General features: G+C 38.1%; 1 protein-coding gene across 28 annotated transcripts in view; it reads right to left on the bottom strand.

The window, feature by feature from the left end:
* The window catches only part of RASGEF1B (RasGEF domain family member 1B), a 655,029-nt gene that overhangs the window by 151,686 nt on the left and 477,367 nt on the right, over positions 1-25,976 (bottom strand). For 23 of the 28 annotated variants that reach the window (XM_078366979.1, XM_078366986.1, XM_078366987.1 and 20 more), the window contains one exon: positions 15,836-15,919. The exons of the other annotated variants lie outside the window; for them this stretch is intronic. In XM_078366979.1, coding sequence (XP_078223105.1) covers positions 15,836-15,919 — 84 coding nt within the window. The remainder of the gene's footprint in view (positions 1-15,835; positions 15,920-25,976) is intronic. 28 annotated transcript variants of the gene reach the window in all.

Genomic DNA, 25,976 nt, shown 5'->3' with positions numbered 1-25,976 from the left:
CCACATAAAGCAACTCAACTCAAGGGTGACCACACTTGCTGAAGTTTAAAAAAAAAATTCTGTATTATAAAATATAATGCATTTACCTAAAAGGGCATAAAATCTGTATATACAGTTTAATAAGTAGTTATAAAGGAACACCCATATGGCTATCAACCAAATTAAGAACATTGTCAACACCCCTAGAAACACCCTGTGAAGCCCTTTCTTGTCACAACCCACTCCCGAAGTTCATTTGAAACACCACCTCTCCCACCCAGCAGAGATTCTTGGCTGAGATTTTATCACTACTGAAGAAGTGTTAGAAAGACTTTCCCAAAATAGTCCTTACTGTGTAGCACATGACACTTTTTTGGAATTTAATAAGAAGGCTGCTACTATTTTCAAAAATGTCTCATTGATCATAGGAAATAACTATTCTCCAGGACATTATAGGCATAGATGTTCTGGAGGACAGCTTGCTTTAGCAGTTTTAAATAATTCAGCTTGCTTTTTAATGATTGTTTCTAAAAGGATATTTTAAACAATTTACTTTTCCTCTTCTGAATTGTTTATATCACTTAGCTATTGGATGCTTAGCATTTTTTTATCAATCTGCATGTATGTATGTATGCATGTATGTGTATAAAAACAGATGTTAATTCTTTGTCTGCCACATTTGTGACTAATATTTTCCCTAGCTTGCTGTTTAAGAAGGCACAGAAGTTATTAATGTCATTTAAATAAAATACGTTAACCTTTTCCTTTGTGATTTTTTCCAATTACTGAAATAATTTGAATGGACATTTCCAAACATATACAAAAGTAGTGGGAACATTATAATAAACCTACATTTCTTACTAGTTGACACAATAATTATCTCTGCAATTCTTGTTTCATCAGTTCTATCCCCTTTCCCCAGGGTTCGTTTGCTAAAGCATTTTAAAGTAAATCTCAGATATAATGTCGGGTCACATATAAATACTTCAGAATATGTCTCTAGTGGATAATAACTTTTAAAATACAATAAACACACTCATCAACATTAATTCCTTCATGTCAGATATCCAATCAGGCTCAGTTTTTCCTGATTTTTAAACAATGTCATTTTAGAATTGGATTTTTGAATCCTGATTCAAACAGGATCCATGTGCTATATTTGGTTGGTATGTTATTTAAGTCCTCCCTCCTTTTTCTATTACAGGCCATTTAGTTGTTGAGGAAACTGGGTCATTTGTCCAAAAGAATATCCCACTTTCTGGGTTTGGATGATCGTATCCTCGTGATGTCATTTACTATATTCCTTTATCACTAAATTTTCAATCAAGTGGTAGTCAGATTTACAGATCTGATAAACTTCAGGTTGAATATGTTTAGGTAGAATAAAGCATAGGTGGTACCATAAACTTCCTCCTGCATCATGTCATGAAACACATAATTTCTGAGTGTCCCACTTTCAGCAACATTAAAATTAATTAGTGATTTCAGGTATTGTAACTCTGATGTATCCTTTATAAAATTCCCAAAGAGCTAATGGTTTTAACGGTCATTGATAATTGTTGCTGAGATCCATTAGCATACTAGGGCTCCAACATTTTTTTTTATTGTACTTTGGGCTCTGGGGTACACGTGCACATCCTGCATCCTGCAGGGTTGTTGCAAGGTACATAAATGCCATGGTGGTTTGCTGTCTCCACTCCCGCCTCACCCTCCACTACATCAGGCATTTCTCCTGGTGTTATTCCTTCCCATCCTCCCTGCCCCCTGCTGTCCCTCCCCTCCCATCCCCCCCACCCCTCACCTAGCCCAGTGAGTGTTGTTCTCTTCCCTGTACCCAGGTGTTCTCATTGTTCATCACCTGCCTATGAGTGAAAACATGTGGTGTTTGGTTTTCTGTTCTTTTGTCAGTTTGCTGAGAATGATGGTTTCCAGATACATCCATGTCTCTACAAAGGACATGAACTCTTCGTTCTTTACGGCTGCATAGTATTCCATGGTGTATATGTGCCACATTTTCTTTGTCCAGTCTACCATTGATGGGCATTTGGATTGGTTCCAGGTTTTTGCTATCATAAACAGTGCCGCAATGAACATACATGTGCATGTGTCTTTATAATAGAATGATTTATAATCTTTTGGGTATATACCCAGTAATGGGATTGCTGGGTTGAAAGGAATTTCTATTTCTAGATCCTTGAGGAATCGCTACTCTGTCTTTCACAATGATTGAATTAGTTTACACTCCCACCAACAGTGTAAAAGTGTTCCTATTTCTCCACATCCTCTCCAACATCTGTTGGCTCCAGATTTTTTAATGATCACCATTCTAACTGGCGTGAGATGGTATCTCAATGTGGTTTTGATTTGCATTTCTCTAATGACCAATAATGATGTGGCTCCAACATTTTTGAGCTAAGAAAATCTTACTCTAATATCAGATCATTAAACAATCACTAGTATTTTTTTCCAGAATTTTACTTATTTATTTATTAACATTCAATTCTTGGAATTCGTTTGGTGTACAAGGTAAATTAAGATTTAATTTGATGTCTTCTAGAAAGGATGTGTCCTAGGAAAGTCTGAGGACAAGTAGTCAAAATGGCCTTTATCACACCATCCATCTAGTCATGGAATTCTAACTAGCTGTAGTATTTTTCTAGGGGGAATCCTAAACTGTTTTCTAAGCATTTAAAAACCTTTCCAATGCTCTCAGCGTTCTGGCATTAGAACATTGAGTAGAAAGAGGTTTCATTATTTTCAGAGACCCTACACTAAGACTCAGTTTCAGCGACTATCTGAAAAGGTTGGGTGTCTGTTGTGTTCTCTTACAGTGAGTGGTACTTCTATACCAGAATGGAAAACTAACACTTTTGTGATTACTCAGGGATTTGTTGAATCACTAAGCTTTTGAATCTTGAAACTGTCAGCTTTTTATTTTTGCAAACCATCATTTTGCCATGGAGGAAAATAACCTTGAAAAATCTGTCCACATGACATACAACTCAAATTTAAGCAGAAGTAGTTACATTTTTTTCCCCCTTCTTTAAGAAAAGGAACACATTCAACTCTTTCCAAATGTTGGCACTTTGTGCCTGCTCCTTAAGTTGATCGAAATGAAACTTATTGTAAAAGCAATTATTTGGGCCATTTCTTTTCTACCTTAGGGAAAAACAGTATCAGATGTTTGGTTTCAATTAAAAAAAAGCTGTGAGCCTTATTAAGAATAGTTTTCCTGTCTCCAAAAATTTTTATTCAAATTAATGCTAGGTTAGTCTTGCAAAAATTTTAATCACATTATGTTTTTGCTCAAGAACTATCTATAGTTCACTACTTACCAAATCAGATTGAAATCCATGTTCTCTCACTGTAGATCCGTTACCACTCACCTAGCCATGCTTTCTTCTCCCACTCATTTTTGAATTAACTCTCTGATCTTGTCACTCTAGTCCGTTCTCTGATCCTGTGTGCTTTTAAACTTGCTAATCCCTAACCTAAACACCTTTCTTCCAATTCAGATTTTAGCCTTTTAAAAAATCCAGACCAAGTTTAATCTCATCTAGAAGGATTTCCCTGATGGTGACCCTTGCAGATCTTTCTGTCCTTTGAATTATGCCTCTTAGGAACAGAATGTTACCATTAACATACATTTTTTCCTTTTATTGTTACAGTGTATTGGTAAAGGTTGTCTAACTAGATTGTATAAGCAAAAGTGATATGATATAGGACTTTTAGACATTATTAAATTGAAATTGCTATGAAGTTTTAAAGGGGTAATTTGATGGTATGCTTATCAAATCCACAAATGACATGATTCTAAGAGGCTGGCAGATTTCAAAAATGACAATCTGCCATGTCTTCCTATGTGTAGGATCTTTGAAAGTGATTTTTGCATATTCTTCCATCAAAAGATAGAGTTTATTTTTCCAGCCTTGAATGTTGCTGGCCTTGAGATTTGTTTTGGCCAATAGAATGTGGGGCAGGTGATGATATGTCTGTCCTGAGCTGAGGACTCAGGGGGCCTTCTTACTTCATTTGCTGTTATGGGACCCCTCCCTTTCCCAGGCTAGCCTGTTGGAGGATGGAGGATGAAAGGTCATATTGAGCTGAGACTAGCCATCCCAGCTAAGGTTCTTCTAAACCAGCTCCCATCTGACCACAGATGTATGAGTAAGCTCAGTCAAGTCTAAAAGAACAAGCAAAGTTGCAGTTTTTTAAAATTCACTAAGTCTTGGGTGGCTTAATATATGGCAAATGTTGATGGATACAAAAGGAATATAAAAATGTCACATGGCAGAACCTCAATCCCAAAAGATTTCAGCATTCTAAAATAATAAACCACACACTTAAGACAAAATTAACTGTGATAAGTGCAAAACTCTAAATTCCAATTAAAAAATCAACTTGTGAATATAGGAAAGCAGAGCTAGAGCTTACCAACATATATGCAAAACATTTAGTCACTTGGATTGACCACAAGCATCTGACTCAACCTTATGTTTCCATTCTTCCAACAAAGCTAATTCTACATAAAAATTAATTTTATTTAGTGTTAACTGTATAAGAGGCTAAAATATAGTCAGTCCAGAGGGCAGTTCCACGATGGTGAAGGGTCCAGAAACCATCTTACATAAGGAAAATTGGAAGGCAATGAACTGTAAATTCAGTAGAAAGACTGAAAGGGTCTAGTGGGTTAGACAGTTACCTTCAACTCATTTAACAGTTGCCATGTAGAAAAGAGATTGGACATGTTTAGTGTCAACCCACCAAAAATTAGGACCCATGAATAGAAGCTATAAGAAGGCAAGTTTAAGGTCAACATAGGAAGGAAGTTGAGTTAGAGAGGCCACATTGGTAGACTGTTTATGAATGAAGACCATGTAGTCAAAACCAGGTCCCCTATTTACCAGCTATGTGTTCTTGGGTAAGCTGCCCAACCTTGCTAAGTATCAGTTTTATCCTTTATTAAATGGAATTAATAACTGTACCACCTTATAAGGTTGTGATAAAGATTAAATAGCAGTTTTGAAGATGCACTTAACTTGGGGTCTGACACATAATAAGCACTCAATAAATTTTATTTTTATTCATAATAAGATCTGCATAAATGTAAAATGAGCTGCCTCACAAGGCAGAAAGTTCTCTATCACTGTAGGTATTTGCAAGAGGATTGGCAGATGTTTGTCGAACAGATTTAAGCAACAGATGGGGAGCTGGAGTCAGTGGCATTTAAATGACCTTCCAGCACTGAATAAGTCTGTCTGTATCCCTTAAGAATGGAATAACTTCTTTAGTATGTTTCAGAAAACCTAGCCCTATTGATCAAATGATATTCATCTAATACATTTGATAAAACTTTGTTGGTTATATCATTATAAATGTGGTTTCCCCATAGTAAGAGTTGTTCCATGCTGAAATTAAAGTTTGTGAGGATTTTGATTTGTTTGTATCTCATATCCTCTAGAAGTATACCATTAACGTTTGTTTTGGTAATTATCAATTTTGACTAAAACCAAAAACTACAAATTTTAATGCAATAAGCTCTTCCTTGTGTGATGTTTAAATTCATAGATGCAAAGCTCTTATCTCTTTATACTTGGCTTTCCCCATCAGAATGCGTAACTATAAACAGGTCAGATATTTTCAAGGTACAGGAAGCCTAGGTTTCTTCTGTGATTAGTCTCCTATCAAAAGTCCAAGCTAGAGTCAGTAACCATTTTTCCTTCTCTTTATATATGCAGCATCTGGAAGTGCTAATCGCATTTATCATTCTTGCCTACTAAAGGCACAACAGGCAGTTCGAACTCCCATTGCAATTCTCTTTAATAGAATAGATTGGGTAGAATCATCTAAATTGTTTCATACGCCCATCTTCCTCTCTTATCTCATTGTTACTAGTTAATAGAGAGGAATTCACACTGGCCAAGGCTTGAGTCTTTATGGTGTCAACTGATAAAAATCTTTCCTTTCCTAAGATGAGTTTCAGCATAGTAATAGGCATTAATCATCTTTAAGGAAAATAAGTGCTTCGTTTTCCTCATTAATGAAGTTAAGACTCTGGTACTCTGGCTGGAGAATGCAAAAACATGTAAGTGAGAAGAAGAGTTCTGAATTCTACGTTTGAATGAGCTCTGCATTCTGAGTATGTGGTGATGTGAATAGACAAGGTATTCACAGGTACAAACAGAATTTCTGGACCATACTGTGCCTAGCATGTGCCGCACATTCAAGACAAAGATTAGAGACACACTCATTACTCAGAGGAGACAATTACATGCTATTTCAACCGAGTGAGAGCAATGCTGTAATAAAAGAAAGTGCAAGGTACAGTTTTAACCCAGAATAGAGGTTCTAGCAGGGGAGGAAAAGGAGCGGAAGTGAATTGTTAGACTTTTTTTATTTTTAAAGAGAAAGACACTAGGCAAGAACAAGCAGAAGGAGCAGGATGAACAATGGCACCAAGTTGTAAAGTTAAGAGTGGGGTACAGTATTGGAGGGAATGGGCAATGGGCACTGAGGCCAGAGGGGTAGATACGTCCCACATGCCTCCCTCTACCATCCAGTGACACAGACCAACTCAGTAGCCAATGGGATGTCATTCCACATCTTAGTGGAGAAATGAAGTTGATCATATTTACAACTTTTATGCAGTGTCCGGATGAGAGATGATGAGGGCTGTAAATTCTTAATGAGGATGAAGAGAGCAAGATGTTAAGGACCCAGCACCATCTAAATTTGGTGACTGACTGAATGCATGAGAAGGAGGAATTGTGGATGATACCCAGACACCTGGGCTGAATTACTGGGTACAAGATAGGGCTATTTACTAAGGGAGAAACGGAACATTTGTAAAGCAGGAGAAGCAGAAGGGAAAGAGAAGCTAACTAGTTTAGTTCTGAACATGTTGAGTAAATGAACCAACAGAATAAAGACAACTGCTCAAAGAGAGAGAGATGATTTAAGAAAAAACACAGTGCACAAGGGATGGAATGCTGACTAATGCAAAATTGAAGGTATTGCGGTAAGAGAGAACAAGAAGGTCAGACAATAATTAGAATAGTCTGCTCTCATAAAAGCCAAGAGAGGAACAACTTTCAAGAAGAGTGCAGTTGAGTCAAAAGCTGTGAAGATCAAGTCAGAGAAGAATGGAATGTCTTCTTTGGGTTTGGCAGTTAGGGGTTTCCTACTGATCCTGGCAAGATCACTTTCACTGGTGCTGTGAATGAAGGAAACAACTTCCTTTCACAAAGCATGAGAACATTTTCATTTTCTCCTTTCTCTCTCTTTCCTCCTCCTCCTCCTCCTCCTCCTCCTCCTCCTCCTCCTCCTCCTCCTCCTCCTCCTCCACCTTCCTCTTCCTCCCTCTTCCTCTTCCTCCTCTTCTTCTTCTTCTTCCTCTTCCTCTTCCTCTTCTTCTTCTTCTTCTTCTGAGATGGGGTCTCACCATGTTGCCCAGACTCTGGAGTGCAGTGGCTGCTTTCAAACGATCCTCCCACCCCAGCCTCCTGAACAGCTGGGATTACAGGCACACATCACAGGGCTCAGGTTCTATTTTGTTTTAATCTCAACATAACGTCGCTTATGGCTGATTCCTTTAGAAACTCCTTAGTGTAAAAATTGTAGTTTTTGACGTTTGCAAATGAATAGAGCCTTTTAAGACTTATCATTCTGTAAGCAACTCTCTTTTAAGATAAAGTTAAATTTTCGAGTAAGGAATTCATTAGAGAGATTTTAGAAGACATGTAATACAAAGCAACCTGAACCCAGTTAATCAGAAAACATAGATCTCAGACTTGTCAGTTTGAGAGTTTCTTTCCACATCTTAGTGGAGAAATTAAGTTGATCATATTTACAATTTGTATGCAGTGTCCAGATGAGAGATGATGAGGGCTGCAAATTCATAATGAAGAAGAGAGCAAGATGTTAAGGACCCAGCACCATCTAAATTTGGTGACTGCCTAAATGCATTTTCTTTCCTTTTTCTGCCACTCTCTCGCCTTAACAAGCAGCTACTATGTGTAAAGGATTGTGCTTGGTGCTTTGGGGACATTAATGAATAGGACATGAGCCTTCCATACCTCAGCCCCTAGTCAAGGAGATTACAAGCCAGTGCAAAAAACAGATGTGCAATCAACCAATCTTAAAATAAGGTGGGCTGAAATAAATGGTCACAGCAGTGCAAGCAAAGTTCTATGAGGGTCCACATGTAATCCCCCGTCTTTTATGAAATACAGGAAGTGACCTTTAAAAACACAGACGCAACTAGGGAGTTCGTTGCTCCACTAATACCTCCCTACTGTTCAGACCATAAACTTTTATGCGATCTGCTCTCTGTTCACCTCATTTGTACTCATTTATTTTAACAGGCATCCAAACTGCCTATATGCAAAAACTTTACAGGCATTAGTGGTGAGTGGAGATTTTAGCTCCAACCTTGACTTTGTTGTGATCCTGTCATTAAACTGAACTTTAATGATATTTAATATCACTTTGAGTCTTTTCATTGAGAGTGTTAAAGTTCTGAAAATTAAATGCATAACCTCATGGATTAGGTGAATACTAAGTCTTCTTCTCCCAGGGGAGATTAACTGGGACACCGAAATATATGAAATGGCTTCTGAAGAATACTGTTTTGATCTGAGTAACCTCATGGTGACATCTTTGCAGCTCATACCCCTTTTAAAGTTCTTTGTAAAGTAACTGCTTTTAAAGGATCAGCCTGAGGCTGCATGCTCACACATTATTTCCCATTTGTGCACAGTTGCTATTTATAACTGGGGCCTTTAGAAAATGAAAATCTAAGGTTGGTTAACTGTAGCCAAAGTGACCCATAATATAAGCCAGGTCAGACTTTTTTTGGCATCATTTTGTGTCCTCTCAGGAAACTTTGATTATATTTCAACTAGCAATAGGAAAGAGATTGTCCAAATAAAATAAAAAAAATTCTCTAGCAGGTGGTTAAGACATAGGTCCTTGAGTCAGCATGCCTGGGTCTGAATGTCAACTTGCCATTTATTACCTATGTGACTTTGAACAAGTTGCTTATCAGCTAGGCTTCATCTGTAAGCTGATTAAATGAGATACTGCTTATAAAGAACTTATGTTAGTGTTTGGTACAGAGTCCTCAAACAATGGTAATTGTTGTAATAATTATTATTGCTGTTATTATTTATGCCAAACTGCCCTGGATTACATTTTGTAGCACACTGTCTCACACATGGTAGGTATTCAATGTCTGTTTCTTAGTGGATGCTTGGCTAGCTTTTAGCTGAGAGTGCAGTATTTCCAAGGAGTGCTTCCTTGGCTTTCTCAAGTGTACCAAGAAGATAACAAAAGAAACTCAAGGGCAAGGAGACTGGGTAGGTAGCAAAACTGACTTAATTCTATATTAATCCTGCTGATAATTCAGTGGTGCAGCCTCACAGAGCTCAATGACACATGTTTTTTCCTATCTATGAGGTAGTGGAAAAGAGGGTATTAGCATCCTATGGCAGCCTTAGGTCATGTTTTTTTCATTTTCTCAGGTGTTACAAATTAAGGTTTCTTTTTCCTTCAGTAATACAGCAGGCTGTCTACTTAGCATTTTTCCATCAGAAGTTCCACTTGATATTTTTAAGCTGGGTTTTGGAAGAGACATTAGGGTGGTGTTAATGGGAAATATCAGGACATTGCAAAAAGGAAAAAACAAACGATATCTCTGTAATACAAATGTGACTCTGTGCCCTTTGATGGTAGCATATTCCATATCAGCAAGGATCTGGGGATGATGTATGCTGTGTTTGTGTGTGTATGCTGTTAACAAACATTTATTAATATTTGAACCTGAGTATATGGTGATGTGTGTGTGCATTTAGTCCATACATGTTGTACTATACATTTTAACCTTTATGGAAAGCAGTAAAGCAGGATCAGAAGAACAAGAATGATATTTGTTTCTCATGTTTACTGTTTCTCAGTTTTATAGGGAGGAGGCATCTATGCACTTCTAAAATTAATCAATTTATAAGCCTAATAAATACTCTACAGATATTAGTTGTTCACGTTTCATTTATTTTCTGTCGCTTTTGAGAGCCAATATTAAATATTTTTATCCTTACAGGAGGAAATAAAATGAATTGCCAGTGGCTTAAGCTCATTTGTTAAATTTTATTACAACTCTTCTGAGTTTAGTGAGTCTATTTATAGTGCTGTCTTGCCTGTTAGGAATGTTAGGGTGGATAAACTTCTCACCTTTACGCATCAGACTGCATTTTTTTACCCAGTTGAACTCTTACGGATGGAACTAATGCAGTAAACTTCAGTCTAGGTTACACTTGGTTAGTAGAGTTAGTGAGAACCCAGGACTCTAAATTTAAGAGAACTATATTCTCCCCTCTGACTATTTAATATTTATAAGATAGTACTTATAATACTGATTTTAAAAAATCTTTGTCTTTATTCAAAATAGTAAGCTACTAACATAAACTACTACTTCAACAATCATTATGAAAGAGGAGAAGAAGATGAAAAGACCTGACTAAATAACAAACTAAAATTGGGCATTCATTTCACCATCAGTAGACATGCACTACCTGCCTACTATGTACATTTCATGGTAGAGAATCCAAACCTGCTTCAGAAAATGAAAGAGCAGAATATCATGTGAAATACAGACATGAAGATATTTGTGAATATCTCCAAACTAATGACACCTCCTACATACAGTAATTATCAATGGAAACATTATTTGATAGACAATGGACTCCACTACAGTAGATGTACAGTAAGTATCAATGGAAACATTATTTGATAGACAATGGACTCGAGTTTGAGTAGTTTCAGTAGAATCTGTTTGCCTCAGTTCTAAGGGGAATTTGAGACCAGATACCTAGGTTTACTACCTTCAGAACTCAAAGACAGGGTTCTCTGCTAAGCAGAGTCCTGCTCACCACCATGTTCTTCAAGTCAGAAGTTAGCTTCTTTATCTCTTCTGAATTTGGGAAGTGGGTGCTAACAAGTTAGCATCTCCATTCCTTTAGCTGGTATTTATTGTACCAGTTTCTCTCAGTGACTTCCCACAGAGCAGGCAGCCTACTCTCTGCTCTGTGTAAATGTGCAATAAGATATTATTGCTGCCACAGTAATAATGACCAAAATAGTAGTGGCGTAAACCAAATGGAAGTGGATTTCTGTCTTAGACAATTATAGACAGAGCACAAGCAGCCAAGGGTTCTCTGGAATCAGAGACCCCAGCTTTTCAACGTTGTCTCTCTGCCCTCCTCTCTTGGTCTCAGGTGGCCAGTCTAGCCTCTGTTATCAGATCTGTATTCCAGCTGACAAGAGGGGCAGGGCTTTCTTATAAAGGCCAGGACTTATACATTACATACATCATGTCCACTCACATCCCATTGGACATAATCTAGCCACATAGCCACATCTAGCTGCAAGGGAGGTGGGAAAAAATGTGCTTTTTACTTGGGTGGACATATGCCCAACTGAAACTTCCATTATTTTAGAAAAAAAAAAAATAAACTCTTTAACTGGAAGGTTTTCTTCACCTCATCACAAAAAGCTCCAGAAGAAAATTAGTTCACTTAATACATTTTGCCTCAGTGACCAGAAGCTAAATGTATAGAGAAAAAGTTCCAGCCAAATCAGGGGTACTCACACAGAAAAACTAAGATCATGTTTTTCTACAACTATAGTAATGACTTGATTTGCTAAAAATCATAATCTTCCAATTATTCCACACACAAGTTTCAGTATTTTTTGGAAGCAGCAGCAGTCTATACCCTAGTTTTTGAGTTGGCTTCTCCATCTTCTTGGGTCACTGACAGCCCTTAATAATGAATATTATGTCCTAAGGTTATCCCCAGGATAGAATTAGTGATGTCCATCCAGATCTAGCCATAATATAATCATATAATATTCAGTGATTTTGAATAGCCTGTGACTTACAGGACAACTCTTTAAATGGTCCCCATTAGTTAAGCTATTCATTCCTTTGCTAGGAAAAATTGTGTAGTGGTAATGGAAGCTAAAGATTAATCTATGAAAAATATACTTCTATTTTTTTCTTCCCAGGGATGCCTCCCTACTTTGAAATAAAGCAGCTCTATGTTTTGTTTATGCAAAGTTCACCAGTTCCTTTCTTTTTAATCTGTTGTTTATCCAGTTGCTTCCACCTGGCTTCTTCAGTTTCCCTTTCACTCACTCAGAAATACAGAACGCTTAAGGAGTTTTGTTTACTTTCTTAGACACTCTTTCATTTAATAGTACTGCTATCCTTCAAAGCAGTTTATCTCTACATTTCCTTCTGGTCAAATGAAATAATTTTATTTATTACTTTTTTTATTGAGGACAAGTCAATCAGATTAAGCTGTCTCCTAAATTCTTTTGAGAAAGGCAGGTCGGCAGTTATGGTCATGGGCAGCTCCTTATTCAAAACAGTTCTATCTGCTTGTGTATCTGGAGAAATCTGCACAGTTTGCTGAGGTCATGGCATTTTACTGGGTTGCTTTAACTTTGCATAATATTCACAATGCCTCGCCAGTAGCACCAATGAGAACTTAGTGAAGAGCCTGGTAGTTTTTTATGTTATCCTCTAATGCTATCCATCTCCCTAAATCTCTGCTTTTGTCTTCATCATCATTGTCCAATTCCCTTTCAGTAGTCTACTTTGGATTTTTCATTAATTTATTAAAATCCTGCTTTTCTTTTTGCATTTATTTTGGCCTGTTCAACCTCTTGGGAGTAACATGTTAACTGTCAAATATCTTAAAGTTTACTGTCTTAATTCATCCTCCACAGTATCTCCTATAAATTACAAAGAAAAGTCTTCTAGTTGTAACATTGTGGGATTTGATGGGATAAGTACAGCTGGAGATTTCACAACACAATATTTAGCAGCTGCAAAGGAAAGGAAGACAAAGCTGCCAGGTTATCCCCAGGAAATCCCAAGACACATATTTTTAACATTTGCATTCTTATTTACATAAATTTGTATATTCCATTCAAAAGGCGCTGACTCCAATTATGTAAAATAAAACATTCAATTTCTCTTTATCTGACGGGTAGATAACCACATATTCTAGTCTTGTTTGCCTGTTGCCCAGAGTTGGTTTCTTCCTCTCTGCTCCAAGAGTTTCCCTCGCTTATGCCTACCAAAATCATAACCATTAAGGAAAAGAATTATCATTTAGTTGTAAGATTTGAGTTGGCTCCAAAATATTGTTTTGTATTATGAGTTCACACTGAAATCCTCTGTTTTCCAATTATGGGTTTTCACAAGACCCTCCCTTCCCCAACAACAAAAAAAATCCTGGCCCCTGATTCAGCTTGGAGAATCATTGTTTGGATGGTGAAAATCCCACCCTGAGCCAGCTTTCAGTCTTATACTCAAAATTTCTTGATAGTGAGGAAGATAGTTTGGATTCTGGGCAGATTAACCATAGGTTTCAACTATCCACCCCAAATGCTGCCTTCCATGGACCCCTATAATTATAGGTTGACTCTGCTTACATTTTATAGTAATCATTTCTCACCTCCAGGTAGCTGAATATCAGAGCTGACTGCAAAATAAATTCAATAGAGTAATTATAGCAAGTATATTAAGCCCAGAAGCCAGAGCTATGAGAAAAGAGAAAAGAGAGCAAGAGCGTCCTTTGGGAGCGATCTCACTCGACCCAGAACAGTCCTGGTGACCCCATACAGAAGACCCACCTTCTAACTCTGCCCCAGTGGGGAAGGAAGACCCGAGAATCACACGAAGAGACAATATCACAGAACCATGGATGGTCATACTGTGCTAACTTCACTTCCACCCTCTGAAAAGCATTTCAAAAAGTCACTCTCTAACATTTGTATACTGCTGCTTCTGTTCTTCATCATGCCTAGGAAACCAGTGAGTAAAGTCAGGACCACTTCCTGAATTGAAACAAAATTTAGTCAAGCGACTCCTGAGGGGTTCACTGACTTCTGACCTTAGCCTTTGAAATGGCTTCTCTGTGTCTCCACAGACAAACTGATGATCTATTTAGAGGCCATATAAACAATGTCAAAATATGTGGGGCTAGAGAGGACAGCCATGGAGGCCGGGCCGTGAACACTGGAATAGTTAACAATACATTCTGTGTACCCAGGGTGTGTTTTGTTGTTGGTTGATTGGTTTAATCTATGGGTGAATGAATATTCCTCTTACTTGGAACTGATGTCAGCAAAGGGGAAGTGCAGACCTCACCAAACACAAAGTACAGAAACACAGTCCCAAGAAACTTGGGTTGCTCCCCTGCTACTCCTGCAAAACATCAGCCCCTCTGACAGCAACGACAGGAGGCTTCTGCTTCACCCGGGATTTCACACTCCCCATACAGCTGCCTTGGCAGGACTTGTGGCCAAGGCAAAATTACCAGGAATTAGCTAGGAAAACAGATTCATTTCCTTTAAAAACTGCAAAAATCCCCCTCTGGTTCTACCCACACATATCTATAAGAACCTTATTTAAAAAATTTTTATTTGTTTGTTTTTGGCTTTTCCTGGCAGTGATGATGTTTCATACTAGATGCTGAATTGTGTGTGGTCCGGAAATGCACTGCCAGTAGCAAAAGACAGGAAGGTGGTGGGAATCCCAGGGACACTGTGGTCCTTTTGTTAAGGTATACCTGGAAGGTGTGCTTGATCTACTAGCCAGAGTTTGGTTTCTCTTTCTGAAATACAATACCTCCTTCGATTTCTTGAGATAAGTAAATAGGGGATGTAGTCTCTCTAAGCTGACTAGTTAGCTTTTAATTTATTCATGTATTCAATTCATTTGCATAAGTCCTTGAGTGCTTGAATACATAGTGAATAAAATAGGTAAAAATAAATTTAAAAAAAAGGATTCCTTACTTTTGTGGATTTACATTATTTAGGTAGGGTGTGGTGGCTCACGCCTATAATCCTAGCACTTTGGAAGGCTGACAGGGGTGGGTTGCCTGAGCTCAGTAGTTTGAGGGCAGCCTGGGCAACATGGCAAAACCCCCACTCTACTAAAAATACCAAAAAATTAGCTGGGCATGATGGCACATGCCTGTAGCTACTCGGGAGGCTGAGGCACAAGAATTCTTTAAACCTAGGAGGAATAGGTTGCGGTAAACCAAGATCACACCACTGCACTCCAGCCTGGGCCACAGAGTCAGACTCTGTCTCCAAATATATATATATATATTATTTAATTTTTGTGATAGCCCCATAATGCAGGTACCATTATGATGAGTTTTTATTTCTTTTTTTTTTTTTTTTCACAAGGGACTTGCTCAAGTCACACAGCCAGTCAATGGCAGACCTGTGATTTGAGCCCAGGTAAGCTGGATTTAGGGAGCCCCAGATTCATACCTAAAGGGCTCTACACTCCCCAATGGGACTGATGGCTGTGACTGCAGGTCCAAAACAGGAGTAGTTCAGCCATATACCTACAGTTTCTAGAGGCAGTCTTTATGTGCACAAGATAGTTAAAATGACAAATATTGTACAGTTAGTATTGTGGCTGATTTCCAGATGAAGATGTCAGTGACTAAATGCACCCTCTTTCTTATAAGTTTATAAGAAAGAAGGTGAATTAGAGTGGAGAGATCAGAGGGGTGAAGGAAGATGGGGAGGATGTCATAGGGATAGGTATGGAGGCAGTTGCTGAGGCCAGCGACTCTTAGATCAAAGTTCCTCAGCCTCAACATTTTGCCTGAGAAAGTCCTACTAAGGCCAATCAAATAGTGCAGATTTTGGATTATATCAGTTACTTATATGAGATCAATTTTATTCTTTCACCCAAATAGCTCAAGACAAAAAGAAATAACAGTCAATTGGCTTGAATCACACTGTCTGATAAAAGTAGGTTCATTCTTACTTTGCCTATTGGCTTCTCAATCAGAGGGCTTGGAAAGCAAACTGGAGTTATGTTGCTGTACATGGAAGGTTTCCATTGCTGTTCCTGCAAGAAAGGAAACAGAGAGAGGCAAATTTCAGGGATGAGACTGGCTTTCCTGCTGCATGGAGCCATTTTCCTCTTACTCACAACAGTGCCCCTCAAGCATTTAACTTTGATGGCTGTCACTTGAAAATATTGAGTCAGCATTTTTGCCTGGTCTCCTTAGTTTGCAGCCTGTGCAAATCCATTTAACCTTGTGCAGGCACAGCATTTATGATATTTTGAGGGAATTAATACACACATGTTGACATAAATTCAGAATATGTTCACCTCTTCAAGGCATCTTCCTAGAACATGGATCAGACTAAGTGAATCTTCTTAAAAATAACTTTACTAAAATATCATTGCATAAAAACAATGACTTGGCTGTGCCTGGTGGCCTACGCATGTAATCCCAGTGCTTTCAGAGGCCGAGGAGGGTAGATCACTTGAAGTCAGGAGTTCACAACCAGCCTGGCCAACATGGCAAAACCCTGTCTCCACTAAAAATATAAAAATTAGCCAGATGTGGTGGTGCATGTCTGTAATCCCAGCTACTTGGGAGGCGGAAGCAAGAAAATTGCTTGCACCTGGGAGGCAGAGGTTGCAGTGAGTCAAGACTGTGCCACTGCACTCCAGCCTGGGTGATAGAGTGAGATTCCATCTCAAAAAAAAAAAAAAGAAAAAGAAAAAAAATGACCCCATGTAACCCTCTGTTTTTCAAATCTTTAATTCCATATTGGATAATTTCCAGAGTCCTCTACCTGCTATTCAGAGCCTTCTCAAAGAGCCTTTGTTTTTTCAGTTTTGACTCCAACTCTGCCTTACAGTTTACCCTAAATCTCAAGTCACATTGGTCCATGTGATTTTCACAAATGCCTCCAATGTATGCCTTTTTATGCTGCTCCTGATTCCTAAAATAGCCTTTCTGCAATTTTATCTGCCTGTGAATTCCTATTTGTTCTACAAAGCCCAGCTCCAATTCCCTAGGAAACATTCACTATTTTCCTCTACCTCTTACTAGCGTTAGAATAAATTTCTCTCTACCAAGTCCCATGGTACTATTATTAGAATGTGCTATAGTTTGAATGTGTCCCCTTTAAGTTCTTATGTCAGAAACATAATTGCCATTGCAAAAGTATTAAGAGATGAAGCCTTTAAGAGGTAACTAGGCTATCTGGGCTCTCCCCGCCTAAATAGATTAATGCTGTTATCATGGGGATGTGTTAAGTTATCTTTGGAGTAGGCTCCTGATAAAAGAATAAGTTCAACTTTCATTTTCTCTCTGTGTCATCTGCTCACTTTCTCTCACCTTCCATCATGGGAGGGCCCTCATCAGATACTGGTGCTATGCTGTTGGACTTTCTAGCCTCCAGAACCATGAGCCAAATAAATAGCTTCTCTGTATAAATTACCCAGTCTGTGGTATTCTGTTATAGCAGCAGAAAATCAACTAAGACAGAGTGCTTGTCACGATCTGCTGTGAATGTGAGATACAGAGGACAGAACTCATGCTTTAGTTATCTTGTATCCTTTATATCTAAAACAGGTCTTATACAATGTAGATGCTCTTTTTTTTCTTTTTCTTTTTTCTTTTTTTTTTTTTTTTTTGAGATGGAGTTTCGCTTTTGTTACCCAGGCTGGAGTGCAATGGCGCGATCTCGGCTCACCATAACCTCCACCTCCTGGGTTCAGGCAATTCTCCTGCCTCAACCTCCTGAGTAGCTGGGATTACAGGCACGCGCCACCATGCCCAGCTCATTTTTTGTATCTTTAGTAGAGACGGGGTTTCACCATGATGACCAGGATGGTCTTGATCTCTTGACCTCGTGATCCACCCACCTCAGCCTCCCAAAGTGCTGGGATTACAGGCTTGAGCCACCACGCCCGGCCTGTGCTCTTTTTTTTTTCAATTAATTTTTTCTTTTGTCAGCCAAATTTTTTTCTTTATATCTTTACTAATTTCTAAAACACCCCACTAGATCCAGCTCTCTCCAACCTCCAGCCCCAATTCTCACTACACATATTTTTCAACCACTTTTTCCAGACTTAGTAAAGAAGAAAAGAGACTTGCTATTAGTAAAAAAAAAAAATAATAATAATAGTAGGTACTAATAAACCCCATAAAATAAAAATGAACTTCAAAAATTAATAAACAAATATTGACCCATCCCCACCTTACTGTCCATTAATTGGCTGTGTTTCTTGAGTAAATGGAAGATTTTTTTCCTGTGGACTTAGCAAGGAATGGAGTATGACCCTCTGGAATCTCTATCCCTGCTGTTACTAATTATTTTACCCTCTTTCCCTAAGGCAAATTATTTGTACTCTCAACCAGGGTGGCCCTGTCTGCAAATGTGGTTTGTGTTATTTACACACATCTCGCAGGGTATTTTGAGACTAATTGCAAAGATATCTGTGGTTTAGAAAGGCAAAGTATAATCCCTGGGGAACAGGCCCTATAGTTTACCCTCAGGAGAAGCCATTCAAACCGCTAACTTCTTCCCGGGGTCTGAAAACAAGGGTTATAGTTGGATTCTGAGAGATGTGGATTCCTGTCCATTAGGAGTTAAAGTGAGACCAGCAACTCATTTCACAGGTCATGTTCCAGCCATCAAAGAGTAATCACCATCAAACCCCACTGGCATAGCTCCCAACAATATTAGTGAATGCATGCATGTAAGTTTCAAAGGATACAGTTACCAACTCCCACCTTCCAAAGATAAAAAGATACTGAATGGCACCAGAGAAAAAGCCAAAATATATAAACTTAAGAGTGTAACATTTTAAAAATGAAAATAATTGTTCAGTATTGATGACTGTGAAACATGATTGTTTCAAGGAAGTCAATCTGCAGAGGCAGTAGATGAATTTGAAGAACTCTGCCCTTCACTCAGAGGCTTCTCCAGTTGCTATGGCAACATATAACTAGCTTTCTTAGGGTGTTACGCAGCCTAATTTTCTTTAGACCAAACATTCCCCTGAAACATTTATACTGGGTATACCTAAGACCAAAACAACTTAGCAGTTGCAAAGCATAGATTTCTTACCTATAAATTATTTATTTGGTCAGAAAATCTAAAAGGGAACTTCTGAAACAGTGGGTTCATGTGCAAAACACAGAGCAGTGATGGACATATAGTTATTATTAAATAGCATGTCACTTTTCCTATCCCCACCCTCATTTCAGGATTTTCCCACCTGCAGGGTTTTGTATGTACTATGTATGTATGTATTATATGTATGCGAGATATGTATGTACACACACACAGTCTGAGTGACTGATGCTTGAAAGTCTTTCACACTAACTCACTATTTGCTGAACGTGGGAGTGTGGGTGCTGAGGATGGACTTGGAATAAGGAGACTAGCAGAGAATTAGAGAAAAGTTGTTGAAGCCTCTGGCAAACCAGCCATCCTTTCCAGATCTCTGGGAAATGAGGGTAGTTGCCCACTTATCTTCTTCCCATAATAACTTCGGAGCTACAGAACTCCAAAGAGCTACAGAACTGCTCAGAAAATCTCCACATGAAAGGTATCTGGTGTTAACTTTCCAGATTGGAGCCCTAAAAGGAGACCAAAGAAGTTGTGATGGCCTTGAACTGTAATTACTACCTTCAATGTTTATCCTGATGCCTGAAATATAAAGAGCAACTTCTGGTGCAAAAGGAAAGAGATAATCTAGATTTTTAAGGAATAAAGATGTGAGGATCATCTGGCAAGCTCAGCTAGTTGACCGAGTGGTGGGATCAAACCAAGTAACATCTGCTTAAGATTCAGTCACCAGGCAGCCCAAACGATCCTAGTAATTCTGAGAGAAAGAATGCCTCCTCTCGCAGAAGTCTTAATTTTATATTCCATATAAAACAAGGATGTTCACGTCCATCTAATGCCTGTCCCTCCTCCCCACACTTCATCACTAGTAACAGTGTGTTCTGTTTTGCGATGGAAGCAGATGCTACCTTAAAGATTGCCATTCCTGTCTCCACCCTCACCCTGTCACTCATTATTTAAGGAGCAAAAATAACTGCACAGAGGGAACAGAAGAAAAATAAAGTTGCTAAAGGAGGATATAACGTAGATAATCACAAATGCCCTGGCCCCTGCTCTCTCTGGCCTCTCAACCTGGCTGTTGAGACCAACCAATAGGCATTTGGCCTGGCCCCTCCCATTGCAGCTGGAGTTCCTTCCTTGGAAGGGTCAATCTCACAGACATAAAGCTGAGGTGGCCTTGGGAAGGGAGGAGAACTGGGTGGAGGGCGATTAAATGTTGACTCACTCAGGCTTGACCAGACTTCCTCCCTTTCTACACTCGAAAATTTTGGTGAACTTAAGTAAACTGTGCATACTGCTACATTTTCTTCCTTCCATTTGGGCTATTATCACAGGCTTGCCAGCAGAAAGAAGGTCACAGCGGAGAACAAACTCACAAGCATTCTGGGTTTTCAGTTTTTTTTTGGCAGGATATTGCTAGAGTCTGACCTGCTAATGTGTTCTTCAGCACCTCCCTCAGTATCCACTTCCCTTGAATGCTCTGCTAAACTTTTGCATTTACATTTTTATTTCCTGGATGTTTTACATGCTGATTTTTAAAATGTCCCTTGTGTGGTTACCTTCCTTCCCCATGTTTCATGCATCTTCAGCACCACCTGTGCTCACCACAAGGCTACAATTACAAAGAATATTACAACAAGAAACACTCCACATTGATGGGACTTCTGAAAGAAGAAGGCACCTTCCCTTCACCATACTCACGTATCTTGGAGTTTTCTGCCAGGCTTTATCCAAATGCATATGTATTAAGCTAGACCATTACTTCGTATTACCCTCTTGTATCCACTTAGCATCACGTATCACATATTTTGTGTTGTTGCCTACGGTCTCTAGAGTTACAATATTTAGTAATCATAAAATGTTCCATCAACATAGACTACAGCGTATTTGGTATCTTGATACATATTTTTATCATTTCCATTTTCTCCCTGTAATTACATATGCTCTTATTTTTGTCTTTTGAGACATTTATTTAGAATATATTTCTAAAAGTAGGATTTCTGGGCCAAAAATATCGATATTTTTATGGCTCTTTTTATTTACTATCCAATTATTGCTTTTCAAAAGGATTGAACTGGTTAATACAGCTATCTTAAATATATACGCACATGTACTATATTTATATATATGTACATACATACTATATATGTATATCTATTAGAGGTATAGTACATATTTATGTACTATATATATGTAGTAGAGATACAGTACTCATGTATGTACACACACACACACACCCAACTCTTTTTTACTTAACAGCAAATCCCTGAGGAACTGCCATCATCAACCTCATATTTATAAGTTAGGACACTAAACACCACAGCGGTTAAATAACTCAGTGTCAGATGACCAATGTCCCTTTTATGGGCTTCACTGGCTTCAAGTGCCTGTACCCAATATGTTCCTGGTTTCAATGAGTAATTGCTGACTATGTCTCCATCCTGTAATTTCTTCAGCTTGTGTCACAGTGAAACAGTGAGCATTGAGTCAGAAATACATTGGCTCCATAGCTTAATACCTTTGAGACCATGCATAAGTTAATGAGCTTTGTTAAGCCTCAGTTTTCTCAAGTGTAAAATGGGATGATACCTATATCATAGGCTTGTTTGAAGGACTTTAAAATTCAGTCCAGCAAATGAACTTATGTAATAAGTGCTACTATTATATTTCATGTTAATAAAAAATGTTTTCTTGTAAGTCTTCTCTGGTGCCTTCTTCAGAGTAAAATAGCAGGTATCAGTTGATCTCTATTATAATTTAAAAATAGATTTCCTCCCCTATCATTAATCAGCAAATACTTTCTAAGTACCATAACTTAGCTCTTTGTTAATATTATAAAAATTTTATATAAAAATATTTATTTATAAGTAAAAAAATTTATAGAAATGTAAATAAGCTAGACACATTCCCCTTAGGAACAGGAACAGGACAAGGATGCTTACTTACTCTAACCACTCTTTTTCAACATAGTACTGGAAGTCCTAACCAGAGAAATCAGGCAATATAAATAAATAAAAGGCATACAAAGAGGAAAAGAACAAGTCAAATTATTTCTCTTTGCTGACAATATGGTTCTATGCTTAGAAAAACCTAAGGACTCTACCAAATGCTTCTACAACTGATAAGTGACTTCAGTAAAGCTTTAGGCTACAAAATGAATGTACAAAAATCAGTACTATTTCTATATACCAATAATGTTCAAGCTGAGAGCAAGATCAAGAAAACCATCCTATTTACAATAGCCACTGAAAAATAATAAAATACCTAGAAATACATCTAACCAAGGTGGTGAAAGATCTCTACAAGGAGAACTACAAAACACTGCTGAAATAAATCACAGATGGCACAAACAAATGGAAAAACATTCTATGCTTATGGATTTCAAGAATCAATATTATTAAAATGGCCATACTGCCCAAAGCAATCTACAGATTTAATGTTATTCCTATCAAACTTACCAATGTCATTTTTTGCAGGATTAGAAAAAAATTATTCTAAACTTCATACAGAACCAAAGAGCCTGAATAGCCGAGAAAATTCTAAGCAAAAAGAGCAAAGCTGGAGGTATCACCTTACCTAACTTCAAACTATGATGTATGGCTACGGTAAACAAAAGAGCATGGTATTTGTACAAAAACAGAAACATTAGCAGACCAGTGGAACAGAATAGAGAACTCAGAAATAAAGCTGCACACCTATGAACATCTGGTCTTCGATAAAGTTGACAAAAATAAGCAGAGAAAGGATTCATTATTCAATAAATGGTGCTGGGATATGCAGAAGAATGAAACTGGACCCCCTGCATTTCCCCATATACAAAACTCAAAATGGCTTAAATATTTACTTATAAGACATCAAACTATAAGAATCCTAGAAGAAAACCTAGTAAACACCATTCTGGACTTTGACTTTGGCAAAAACTTCATGACTAAGTCCTTAAAAGCAATTGCAACAAAAGCAAAAATTGACAAGTGGGGCCTAATTAAACTAAAGAACTGCACAGCAAATGAAACTATCAACAGAGTAAACAGACAACCTACAGACTGAGAGAAAAGACTCATGAACTATCTGACAAAGGTCTAATATCCAGAATCTTTAAAAAACTTAATAATCAAAAACTGAATAACCCCATTAAAAAGTAGACAAAAGACATGAACAGACACTTCTCAAAAGAGACAAAAAGTGACCAACAAACATGTGACAAAAGGTTTAGCATCACTAATCATCAGAGAAATGTAAATCAAAACCACAAGGAGATACTATCTCACACCAGTCAGATGGCGATTATTAATAAGTCAATAAACAAGTGCTGACAGGGCTGTGGGAAAAGGGAACACTTACATACCGTTGGTGGAAATGTGAATTAGTTCAGCCACTGTGGAAACCAGATTAGAGATTTCTCAAAGAACTTAAAACAGAACTACCATTCGACCTACTTATCCTTTACTGAGTATAGGAAAATCCTCAGTATTTTCAAAGGAAAATAAATCATTCTACTAAAAAAGACACATTAATACATATGTTCATTGCAGCATTACTCACAATAGTAAAAATGTGAAATCAACTTAGGTGCCCATTAACAACTGCCTGGATAAAGAAAATGTGGTACGAATATACCATGGAATACTACACAGCCATAAAAAGAATGAAATCATGTCCTTTGCAGCAACCAGGTTGCAGCTAGAGGCTATTATCCTAAACAAATTAATACATGAAGAGAAAACCAAATATTACATGTTCTCACTTACAAGTGGGAGCTAAACATTAGGTACTCATGGAAATAAAGATGGAAACAAACGACACTGGGGACTACTAGAGTGGAGAGGGCAGAAGGGCAGAGGCTGGAAAACTACCTATGGAGTACTATGCTTATACCTGGGTAATGATGAGGTCATTCTTACCGCAAACTTCAGCATCATGCCTTACACCCACATATCAAACCTGCACATGTACCTTGAATCTAAAATAAAAGTTAAAATTATCTTTAAAATACCTAAATAAAAAGCATAACAATTATAAAAATTATAAAAGGTACAAAATAGATTCGTTTATTAAATAAGTTTAAGTGAGTATGTTTACTTTTAAATTGTAAACATATCCAGTAATTTTCTATTATAAGCCATAATTATAAATTTTAAACTCATTTAAAATAAAACATACAGTTAAAGTTTCTACAATGAACAAATACTTTAAATATTTTTAGAAGTAATCAATCAAGTTAATAAAATAAGCATAGGTTTATAAAAGTAAGTCCTTATGAAATACATTTATGTCTGCTTCTAAGAACCTTATAAATAAGGTAATGATACAGTGAAAAGCACATTGTTGGCCTTGTAGTCTGAAGACCTGAAAATTGGTCTTTGAAAATTGGCTTTGACACTTACTTGATACGTAACCTCTTTGGGGCTCATTTCTTTAGCAAAAAAAAGTATAGTATATAATTTGCTTTCATATACATATATATATGAAAATCTTCTTTGTCTGAAAACAAGCAACAATCTTTTATACATCTCTTTGGAATGTCAAACCATGACAGGTGATATTACAGTGTTTGACAGTCCATTCACTTGTATGATATAAACTCTAGATTCTATAGGCGTTCGGAAAAAATAAGAAGGGAAATGAAAATAGCAAGTCATTTTTTCAGACATGTGAAAGTATCACATAGAGGAAGAAATAATTTTCCATAGTTCCCATATATCACTGGAGGTCAACTTCATATATGAAATCCCAGAACTATGAGGTCCAAGGGGGTCCAAATGCAAACAGCTCATAACAGTGCTTTCAACAAGTGGGAAAGAGGGAGGCAGGGATGCCGTAACCTGCATCTCCAAAGGTGGGAGCTGCTTGAGACTGGCAGCAAATCTGGGGAAAGGTATTAATGGGTAAGAGGCACTTTACAGGTTATTTTTCCTCCAAGTTTATATGTCTTAACTCTCAGCACCTCAGAATATGATAAATATTAATAGGACTGTATTTGGACATAGGGTTTCTAAATAGGCAATTACTTAAAATGAGGTCATTAGTGTGGGCCCTAATCCAATCTGACTGGTGTCCTCCTAAGAAGGGGAGATTAGGGTACAGATATGTACAGAGGAAAGACCATGTGAAGACTTGGGGAAGACAGCCATCTGCAAGGCTTCAGGAGGAACCAATAGAGCCCATGCCTTGATCTCAGACTTTAAGACCTCAGAAATGTGAGGGGAATAATTCTATTGCTTAACACCCCCAGCCTGTAGTACTGTATTATAGTAGCCCTAGTCAACAAACACAAGGCATCCTATGGGGGAAAAAAGCCTCAGTATTGGTAAAAAGGACTCAGGGCAGAAGGTAGTCAGCATGGGAAAGATTTTCCAATGAACTGGGGAGAGGATGTTGCAGTGACCAGTGACAAAGCAGATGCAGACATGTGAAGGGGTGGGGATCTGCATGGCAGTGCTGAGCAGGCACTTGGGACATCATATGCCTTACCCTCAAGGAGCTTCCCACAGTGTAGTTGGGGAAAGAGATGAACAAATTCTATTTAAAAGAGGTGGTGCATATTAGGGCTAGAGGTATGCAGAATGCAGGGGGAGCAAAAAGAGGAGCATCTAACACACCTGGGAGAGAAACCCCCTGTTGCTGGGAGGCTTCCAGGAGGAGGTGGCCCCCAGAGCTGAGCACAAGGGGACAGAATAAAAGTAGGTGACAAAGAAGTGGTGTGGGGTGGGAGAAGAGAGTATGTCTGAGGATATGAAAAGAGATCTATGGTGTTTGAGAAGGAGGAAATCTCGTGAGTGCAAGAAAAAAGGTATGGAATAAAAAGAAATGCTGAGTTTTTCTGTGAACTGCAAATATCTCTGGTGCTTGATCTTTCCAAGTGAGTCTGGGATGGTGAGACATGGTGCAGGAAAGAACTACAAGGCAAGAACCATAAGATTCTTTTTAACAATGTTTCCGTGGATCTCCTCAGTGGAGAGGAGGATGCATTTGAAGGGAAAAAGGACTAGAAATCAGGCAACTATTTAGGCTGCTGGTACCACAACCAG

This window comes from Callithrix jacchus, chromosome 3, assembly GCF_049354715.1.
Source record: "Callithrix jacchus isolate 240 chromosome 3, calJac240_pri, whole genome shotgun sequence".
NCBI lineage: Eukaryota > Metazoa > Chordata > Mammalia > Primates > Cebidae > Callithrix > Callithrix jacchus.
The sequence above is the reverse complement of the archived record's forward strand: the minus strand, read 5'-3'. Positions and strand labels throughout refer to the sequence as shown.